The sequence below is a fragment of the Marmota marmota genome, unplaced genomic scaffold (assembly GCF_001458135.2).
Source record: "Marmota marmota marmota unplaced genomic scaffold, marMar, whole genome shotgun sequence".
Lineage (NCBI taxonomy): Eukaryota > Metazoa > Chordata > Mammalia > Rodentia > Sciuridae > Marmota > Marmota marmota.
In genome coordinates, this window is record NW_026005655.1 from 399,017 (window position 1) to 409,285 (window position 10,269).

The 10,269-nt window shown below is 35.7% G+C and overlaps 1 protein-coding gene and 1 pseudogene across 1 annotated transcript; both read left to right on the forward strand.

The window, feature by feature from the left end:
• Positions 1-10,269, forward strand: part of LOC107160798 — a 121,109-nt pseudogene that overhangs the window by 47,010 nt on the left and 63,830 nt on the right.
• LOC125614659 (ADP-ribosylation factor-like protein 5A) lies at positions 5,490-8,051 on the forward strand. Its single transcript, XM_048797571.1, has one exon. The coding sequence runs from the start codon at positions 5,565-5,567 to the stop codon at positions 6,102-6,104; it is 540 nt and encodes a 179-aa protein (XP_048653528.1). The 5' UTR covers positions 5,490-5,564; the 3' UTR covers positions 6,105-8,051.

Genomic DNA, 10,269 nt, shown 5'->3' on the forward strand with positions numbered 1-10,269 from the left:
TGCGCGGGTGGTTGCCGGCCGGCTGGCGGTCTCCAGCTGCCCAGTTGCACAGGCAGCAGGCGGGCGATCGGTTGCCGGCGGACGGGTGGTCTCCAGCCGCCCAGTCGCGAGGGCCTGGCGTCTCGTCCCCTGGCTTTTCCTGCTAGCCCTGGTTTCTCCTGCTAGCCCGGCCTTCCCCTGTGTGATGCCTCTAGGCAGTTCAAACTGTCCTCTGGGCCTGCAGTTTGGTGCGTGTGGAGGGTGGCTATTGGGAACCCCGGCACCCTATTGTTTTGATTTTTTCCACTTGCCCCTCCCCCAGCGCTGGCTAGACAGGTTTCGTTTTCACCTCTGATGGGAGGGGGAGTTGAAGGTCAGGTGTCTCTACCTTTCGCCGTGTCTCTATGCAGTCTCATTCTGATAATCCCTCCCAGGAAAGCCTGGGAGAGATTTTATGCGAATTCCCCGCTGTATGGGAGATCGGCTGAGTAGCACACACCTATTTTATTGTTGCAATCTGTCGGAGAGTGGCGGTGATGACGTCAGGTCTCCAAGATGGTGGTCGCTGGCTTCCTTGGTGGACTTTCCATTGTGGGAGATAGAACTGGACCGTTACCTTCCCCGTCTCAAATCTCGAACTCAGCCTGAAGCTCAGTGAGGGCACAGCTGGCAGGATTCCACATAATCCGTAGCACTGTTTCTCTCTGCTTGCTGGTCGCTTCTCAGCGGTACCCCGCCGTCTGTAGCCATGGGGCGGGCCACGCGAAGGGCGGCGGATCAGTCAGCCTGAAACTCCGGTCTCACAGTTGGCTCATGTTAGAGATTCAATAACCGGTCCTCGGTGCTGGAAATCCTTCCTCTAGGTTTCGGTGCACCCCTATTTTGCTGTAAATTCCTAACAAGATAGCTTTTTGTCGCTCTAACTCATTATTCACCTGCGCAGTGACGCGGTACATGGGGTGTGATGCACTCTATTCGCGGCCATCTTGGAGTCCTCGATAAAGGGTTTTTAAGTCTCTATCTTCACCTGCCATGCTTTAAAAAAGTCTGACAACTGGGATTTTAAAGTTCTAAGTTTTTTATGATCCGAGTTTCTAACTATATGAGATTTATACTTGCTTAGGTTTTGTAGCATATTATCCTGTACATACTGAGGGTGTTTGGCTGTAGGAAAAGAGATAGTTTCAGTCACACACACACACACACACAGAGATATCAGCAACTTTATTTATAGAGAGTATGATAATTACTATACTTTTCCATCAATGGAAGGTCTGAGAAATGTTATTTGCACTGTAAAAACTGAAGTGACCTCAAAACCTAGTGGGCCATGTTTGTTTGAGTTAGGACCTCATTATGGGTGAGGACAATTTATGTTTCTGTGACTAGTTTTACGAAGCATGTTTGGATTTCATGAACCAACTGTAGAATCTCTAGACATTATACAACACTGTGTTTATTAACCCAAATTCCAATTTCCTAGGATGCATTCTAGAAGACCAAAATTGAGAGCATTTGTAAGCACATAATTCTTAATTAAAGTTTGCATCTTTCTGGTGCATGACTGCCAGTGGACCACCACAGGATTTCAAGCCCACAGTCCAAATCTACCAATACTGGCCTCTGATGGTCCCATGTGAACAGCATGCCTGTTCCACCCCTCCCTCAGTGAAGAAAACACTTACCACAACCTAGGCTCTGGTGAAGAGTCACCCATTCTAACCAGGATACCTCTGAAAGAGGTCAAGGCCAGAGGTCTAGATCCACCCACACCAACTTGCACAGGACTCAGATCCAGGATTTAGTAGCTTTCATTGAGAAACACCAGTAGGGTCTGGAAACCCAACACCAAGGGAGAGGTTCAGAAAATCTGCACACATACTACAATAATATAAGGAAGAAGCTGTGATATTTGAGATCCACACAGCAAAAAAAAAAAAAAAAAAGACACATAGACAACATAGGGAAAAAAAGGGAGGAAAGTATTCCAAACAAACCAGGACACTATAATAACAAAACCCACACACAGTGAAGTTGATGAAATATCAGAGAAGGTGTTCAGAAAGTTCATGATTAAAATGATCTGTGAATTAAGGAATGAAGTAAATGAGCAAATACAGGGAAAAATTGATCACTCCAACAATGAGATAAGAAAGCAAATACAGGTAGAAAAAGATTACTTCAAAAGAGAGACAGAGACTCTGAAATAAAATCAGTCAGAAATCCTTGAAATCTGGGGGCTGGGGATATGGCTCAAGTAGTAGCGTGCTTGCCTGGCATGTGTGAGGCACTGGGTTTGATCCTCAGCACCACATAAAAATAAAATAAAGATATTGTGTCCACCTAAAGTTAAAAAAAATATTTTTTAAAGATCCTTGAAATGAAGGATACAATAAATCAAATAAAAAAAAAACTCAATAGAAAGTATAACCAACAGACTAGATCACATGGAAGAAAGAATGCCAGATAATGAAGACAAAGTATATTCTGGAAAATAAAGTTTATCACACAGGGAAGATAGTTAGAAACTATAAACAGAACATCTAATAATTATGGGATGGCCTAAAAAGACAAAATTGAAGAGTTATTGAGATAAAAGAAGGCACAGAGTTTCAAATCAAAGGTATGCACAATCTCTTCAATGAAATAATATCAGGAAATTTCCCAAGCATAGAGAACAAACTGGAAAACCAAATACAAGAGGATTGCAGGACACCAAATAGAAAAAATTACAACAGATCTACACAAAGGTACATTATAATAAATATGCCTGGCATACAGAATAAGAATAGACTATTAGAAGCCACAAGAGAAAGGAATCAGATCACCTATAAAGAGAGATCAATTTATATATCAGAAGATTTTTTAACACAGACCCTGAAAGCCAAGAATTGTGGAAAAACATATTTTAAGCTTTGAAAAAAATGGATGCAAATCAAGAATCTTATATTCAGCAAAATTTTTTTTTAAAGAGAGAATGGGAGAGAGAATTTTTTTTAATATTTATTTTTTAGTTCTCGGCAGACACAACATCTTTGTTTATATGTGGTGCTGAGGATCAAACCTGTGCTGCACGCATGCCAGGTGAGCACGCTAGTGCTTGAGCCACATCCCCAGCCCATATATTCAGCAAAATTAAGCTTTAGGTTTGATGATGCAATAAAATATTCCATAATAAACAAAAGTTAAACTAATTTACAGCTAGAGAGCCTGCACTACAGAACAACCTCAGCAAAATATTTCAATAATAGAAAATGAAAAACAATGATGAAAATCAGCAGAGGGATGGATTATGCTAAAGGAAAATCTAATCAGATGGGAAACTGAGTCACATTAAATACAAAGAATTAAAAAAATGGCTGGAAATACAAATAATGTCTCAATAATAACCTTGGATGTTAATGGCCTAAACTCACCAATAAAACAATATGCTGCCTCAAAGAGACTCATATCATAGAAAAAGATATCCACAGACTAAACATGAAGGGTTAGAAAAAATCATACCACTCACTTTGACTATCAAATAAGCAGGGGTTTTCATCCTCATATTAAATAAAGCAGATGCCAAACTAAAGTCAATCAAAAAACATAAAGAAGAATACTACCTACTGCTCAAAAAATAAAGAAACAAGACTGAACAATTATAAATACACATGCCACGAAAAATGATGCATCTGTGTTCATCAAACAAACTCTTCTCAAGTCCAGGAGTCATATAGATTACAACACAATTATTTTTGGTATTCTTAACACATTTTTTCATCACTAAATAGATCTTCCAAAAAAAGCTGAAAAAGAAACCATAGAACTTGATAATACAATCATAAGTTACACTTAACTGGCATATATAGAATATTTCATCCTTCAATGAGAGAATACACTTTCTTCTCAGTAGCACATGAATCCTTCTCTAAAATAGACCATATACTGTGCTGCAAAGCAGCTCTTAGCAAATATGAAAAGTAGAGATATTACCCTGCATTGTATAAGACCATAATGAAATAAAATTAGAAATCAATGATAAAATAAGAAATAAAATTAACTCCAACACCTGAAATCTAAAAAAAATATGCTAATGAATGAACATTTGGTTACACAACACATCAAGGAGGATATTTAAAAAATTAGAGGTGAATGAGAACACAGGTACAACATATTAAAATCTCTGGGACATTATGAAAGCCATTCTTAAAAGAAAGTTATTTGCATGGAGTTCATTTCTTTAAAGAGGAAAAAGTCAACAGAAAAATGCCTTAACATTACATCTCAAAACCCTAGAGAAACAAGAACAAATCAACACCAAAAGCAGCAAAAGACAGGATTACATAATACTAATATAAATAAAAATAAATAACTTAGACTTATTCCTGATAATTAGATTTACTATCAAACATATAATTGAAAATACAAGTGATTATTAAATTTATGGTTCTCAATCACCCCCATTCCCAGTACTGGGGATGAAACTCAGAAGTACTTCACCACTGAGTTGTACACACAATCATTTTTAAATGAAAATTTTTAATTTTGAAAAATTGAATTGCCCAGGTTGGTTTAAAATTGGGATGTTCCTCTTTTCTTTAACCTCCTGTGTGCTGAGATTATGCCATGAGCCACTGTGCCCAGCTTCTCAATCTTAAATAAAGAATGAAAAGAAGGCACATGAAACTTTAATATTACTAATGAGAAAGAATAATAACCATAGTCCAGTAAAGATATTTTAACAAACAAAAATCTAGGAGAATTTATATGTGCATTTTGTGCCAGTGATTTGACCTGTGAGGTGCAATCAGAAGGATCACAAATTCAGAGCCAATTGCAGCAATTTAGCAAGACCCTAAGAAACCTAATGAGATTGTTTGTCAAATTAAAATATTAAAAACAAGGGGATGAGGTTATTAGAAAAGTGCCACTTGCTTCAATCTCCTATAAAAATGTATAAATAAAAAATCACAAGAGATTACAGAAGGTGATTAATAGCATTACATTTGAAAATCAATAAGGACTATTTTTTAAATAAATTTCTTACTGTTAATAGTAACTCAGTGACAAATATGAGTAGATGAATTTTTATATCATAAAGGGGACTATCAGTTAACTTTAGGAAGACAAGCAATTTACACAGGTTAATAGCTGAGTTCTAGCTAAATTTAGGGACCAGATCATTAGATTTTAAGATATTTAAAAAATATTTTGGACTACAGGAAACTAACATGGAATTCTCACTGTTTCATTTTATTAATTTGGAAAAACATGACTATTAAAATCTAAAAAGTATCATAAAGTGCCACAAATAAATGGAAGTGAAAAAAAATCTAATTAGAGGGCCCGCGAGGCTAGTCACAGACAACGCGGCGGTGATGTCCGCGAGCCAGGCGAGTGTCACTGCGGCAGCGGCGGGGCCTCGAGGACGGCAGGGCGGCCTGGGTTTTGGCCTCCCCCGGATTCCCTGGAAGCTGGCCGGTGGCCAGTGCAGAACGGCAGCAGCAGCAGAGGCGGAGGCTTCAGTGCGTCTCTCTACCCTTTAGCCTGAGCCAAGGGAGGCCAGGCAGCCTGGGTGGCTGGAGGGGGTCCGCTGCCCGAGAATGGGAATTCTCTTCACCAGGATATGGAGACTGTTCAATCACCAGGAGCACAAAGTTATCATTGTTGGATTGGATAATGCAGGAAAAACTACCATCCTTTACCAATTTTCTATGAATGAAGTTGTACATACATCCCCTACAATAGGAAGTAATGTAGAAGAGATAGTGATTAATAATACACGTTTCCTAATGTGGGATATTGGTGGCCAAGAGTCTCTTCGTTCTTCCTGGAATACTTATTATACTAACACGGAGTTTGTAATAGTAGTTGTGGACAGTACAGACAGAGAGAGGATTTCTGTAACTAGAGAAGAACTCTACAAAATGTTAGCACATGAGGACCTAAGAAAAGCTGGATTACTGATTTTTGCTAATAAACAAGACGTTAAAGAATGCATGAGTGTAGCAGAAATCTCCCAGTTTTTGAAGCTAACTTCTATTAAAGATCATCAGTGGCATATCCAGGCATGCTGTGCTCTTACTGGCGAGGGATTATGCCAAGGACTTGAATGGATGATGTCACGATTTAAGATTAGATGATCTCTACTGACCTCTTCTCATAGACTTTGTATAAACAAAGTGCTGGACTTTACCTGAAAGCTGCAAAAATTAATGGTTTAGATATATTTATAATAAACTGATTTCAATTTTTTTCTATAAGAAGAAAAATTAAGACCACTTATTTGAAAACAAGATGGGAGTCTCATCTTCCAATTTGCTTTCTCATTAGTTCCTTTCAAAGTACTTTATTAAAGCTGTGATTGACATTTTTCTCAATGAATCCTCTCAGGACAATGTATAGCCTGTGGTAAGTACAAAGGGAGAGGAAGATGTTTTGAACTTTAAGAGCTTTATTATCAGTATACCCCTCCCCAACTGAATGTTGTTCTCTTTTTGTTCCACTAAGTCAAAATACAAATCAGCACAGATACTGTTTCCAATATTTTAAATGTCATGTTAGTTATGAAAAAAAAAAAATTTTTTACTTAAGGTTGTGTGTGTATTATGTATATACCTCAAGTTCAAGTTAATGGCTTTGATTTGTGTTCTAAAGAAAAGCAAATAACGCAAAAATTAGTAATATCCTTAGTTATTGCCCTAATGAGATAAGTACTGGCATTGGTATTAAGTGCCATTTTATACTTTTCCTGTTTGTTTTCTGTATTGTACTAATCAAACGTCCCCTCTCCCCCAATCATTGAGCTGCTCTTAAGAAAAAAAAAGATACAGGAAAAAGCTTGACATTGTATACCCATTTTTGTTGATCAGTAACACACATAGAAATGTGTAATCCAACTAAGTGAAATATCTGTCAAATTTTTGGCTTACCCAGTTGACAGAATTGCACAGTGGAGCATTGATCAGATTAATCCTTGTATTGGTCTAAATTATTGAATAGATTATTAATCCACTTATAAATCAATCATAAATTGCGATTAAAACTATCAAGTGATTTCTTCTTAATTAAAATCTATTGTGTGAAACATGTCTACCCAAAGAGGTAACATTCTATAAATATTATTAAACAATTAGCTAGAGTCTTTTTAAGTATAAAATTATATATGTCAAGCTGTTAAAATGAGAGTACAAGTAATGCATAAAAAATTTCTGAGCAACATTTGAAATTTTTTAATTTGCAGATTTCTTATTTCTTATTTTAGGATTTGGAATCCTTTTGAGGTTTTTTTGTTGTTCTTAAGTTTTCTTTGATCTTTCACCTTGTAAATGCATTGTTTAACAATTAATAGTGGTAAATTTTTAATGCTGTTGGCTGGAAAACTGATTGGTGTATGATATATTATTCGTACTAAGAAATAACTTGACCCAAAATACCTTTTGTTTGCTTAGGTTTCTTTCTTTCTTTTTAATGTCTGAAAATTGAAGGTATTTTTGTCATAATTGTAAACAGAATTATCCTGTATTAAAATATATACTCTATTTGTGTATCTTTTATGCCCTGAAAATTTGAAGGTTAATCCATACTGGCATGTTTTAGAACATTCAAAAAAAGAAATTACTTTTAATACCAACCTTTTAAATTTCATGAAGATTTTGGTAGGAATAATAGTATATGCTATAAGCATTGAAAACTGAAAATTTCTTTCTATGAAATATAAAATGCTCAGTATCTAAATCCAAGTTGGGTGTGGTATATCAGTGTTAACTTTGGATGTTTTGTGTTTTATATTTATGTTGCAGTGTTCAAAATGCAAATATAACATTTAATATTTGTCATGCTTTTACAAAAGTGAATTCTAAATTACTAAGCTTTGTCCATATGTACTCATACTTTTGGAATTACTTGTTATATATTAAAAATTCCCTTAAAAACCCAATTCTATTTTGCAATTTCATCAGAAACAAATATCCTTTAATAGAGTCTCAAAATGTACACTCTTTGTCCTTTTTATTTTTTAATTTGAGTAATCATGTACTTATCCTTGGATTGCTGTCCTGTCAATACAATACAGATACATTCACTTGTCATCAAAGTGTTGGAAAAGTATTTTAATTGGATGTGTAAAGAAAGCATGCAACTGTGAAAAAAAGATATCATTTCTTCTATGAAAATATCAAAATCATTTTAACAGTATTTTTCCAAATAAGATGGAGAGCCTCATGAACAGTCATTCTGGCAATTTATATGTAGTTTAAGTGGAAATAAGCAAATAATAATTCTTTTGGGTTTTTAATGTTATTTGGGGTTATTTATGCTCAGCTTTGGAAAGAATGAAGATTTGTATCTCTATTCATGTAGCAAGATTTAAATACCTGTTTTGATACTAATTTTGAGAGTCATAACTTCTTTTGATATGTTGGTAGAAATTAAAAATGAGCATATGCTGAAGCATTAAGATATACTTAATTTTGTCATAATAGCATTTATAAAGTATATCTTTCACATTATATTAAAGGTTCTTGTTTGAAATTTTCAGTTTTCTTTATCTTCCTAGCACATCGTGGCCCTCACAATGGGCAAAGAATACAGTGAAGACAAGTGGGGTAGGGGCAGTGGGGAGTGGGCATTCATTTCCTTATATGATATTTTGCCTTAAGAGTAAAAAAGTGCTTTAGCACTGTTGGTTGGCATATTTAATGCAGGTGGAGAAAGTGACTTTAGAAGTATGACACAAAATAGAGAACAGAAGAGTTTCTGGCCTTTTAAGAAGTGCCTGGTAGGTAGATACAGAGTCACAGAGAAGTGCAGAGAGCTTGAGGAAAGGTGTGAAGTCCTTGATATGTTCTTTTTCTTTTGTCTTTAGGGTATAGTATTAAGATGCCTAGAAATGCGACTGTATTGTCTCTCTCATGGGCACTTTACATTTCTTGCTGTCAGTACAGCAGCCACATACAGTACAGTCAACCGCAAAATCTGTTTATAAAAGTAATGTAAATAGAAAAATTATAGACAACTTTCTAGTTTTCTGTGCAGGCAGTTTTGGGAATGTACTGTAGTCTGCTCTGCTTTGTATATAGGGGAAAAGAGCACATTGTAGATTACCTGTGACTTTTTGTCATCTTCTCTTAATTGCCCAGGGTATCCTGGCCTCAATCTCATTTTCAGGGTTTAGGTAGAGGCAAGATTTTTCTCATGACTCAACTTTGATCCCTTCCACTTCTTGCTTCAGGATTGACCTTTCCCATAGCTCAATTATCTGTTATTCTCCTGAAGGTACACTAAACTTTGTCTATAACCATTATTTCCCAAACCACTAGTTCTGAATAGCTCATCTAGTTTCTAGCTATCTACCCACCATTGCCTTTGTTTGCTTGTTTGGTTTTGTTCATTAAAGGGCATTTTAAGAGTTGTTGAGTCCATCAGAAGACCAGATTGCAATGTATACAGCATATACGTGCCAATAGTAGAATCCTGTATATTATACTGTATTTAACATTTAATGCTTCTTAATTTTTCTTATGCAGCAAAAGTAGATTCAGAAAGATAAGAGAAATACCTAAACTCTGTCAGTTCCTTGAGCTACTAGTAAGGTCTGGAGGATATTAAGTTATATGTGCATTATTTTCCCACTACCAAGAATGGTTATGTTTTGGAGAATACCAGTTCAAGTAATTTAAGTTGGAAAAAGATACCAAATCTTTATGTAGTGTTTAACTTAAAGATATGCTTAAACCATTGCCCACATTCCATTTCCCCCCTCATGTTTACTTAAAGAGCAAAGATCAATATTAGATTTCTAAAGGAATTAGTAATAAGAAACTTAGTTTTACAAAATAAGCCTATTGGGATGGACTTTAAAAGACATTAGAATAATCAACCATTATGTATCGGCTGTGTAAATGCAGGTATAAAAAAGAAAAAGGCCTTTAAACTTTAAAGCTCCACTTACACAAAAGAATGAATTAAAGATTATTTTAAGATCATGATAGTGGAGTCAAGGAAGGCAAGCTAGAATAGAACACTTTGCTAAAAGTACACTTCTCTTTAATCTTAAAATGGTATGAAATTTTGAAGAAATCTAATAGGATACAGTTGGGTTAGTTATGCAATATTTCTTATTGATTTTGTAGCCTTTCCTCCTTTACATGTTGTTCTGAAAGCTAAAGTTTAAATCTTTATGGTATTGTATGCTAGATAATGTCATTCTTTTGTAGAAAATTCCCATAGTCTGTATCCAAGAAGTGCCTAAAATTGATTTGTGTTGATTTTTAAATCCATCTAATAAATTATGTGTTTTATATGGTA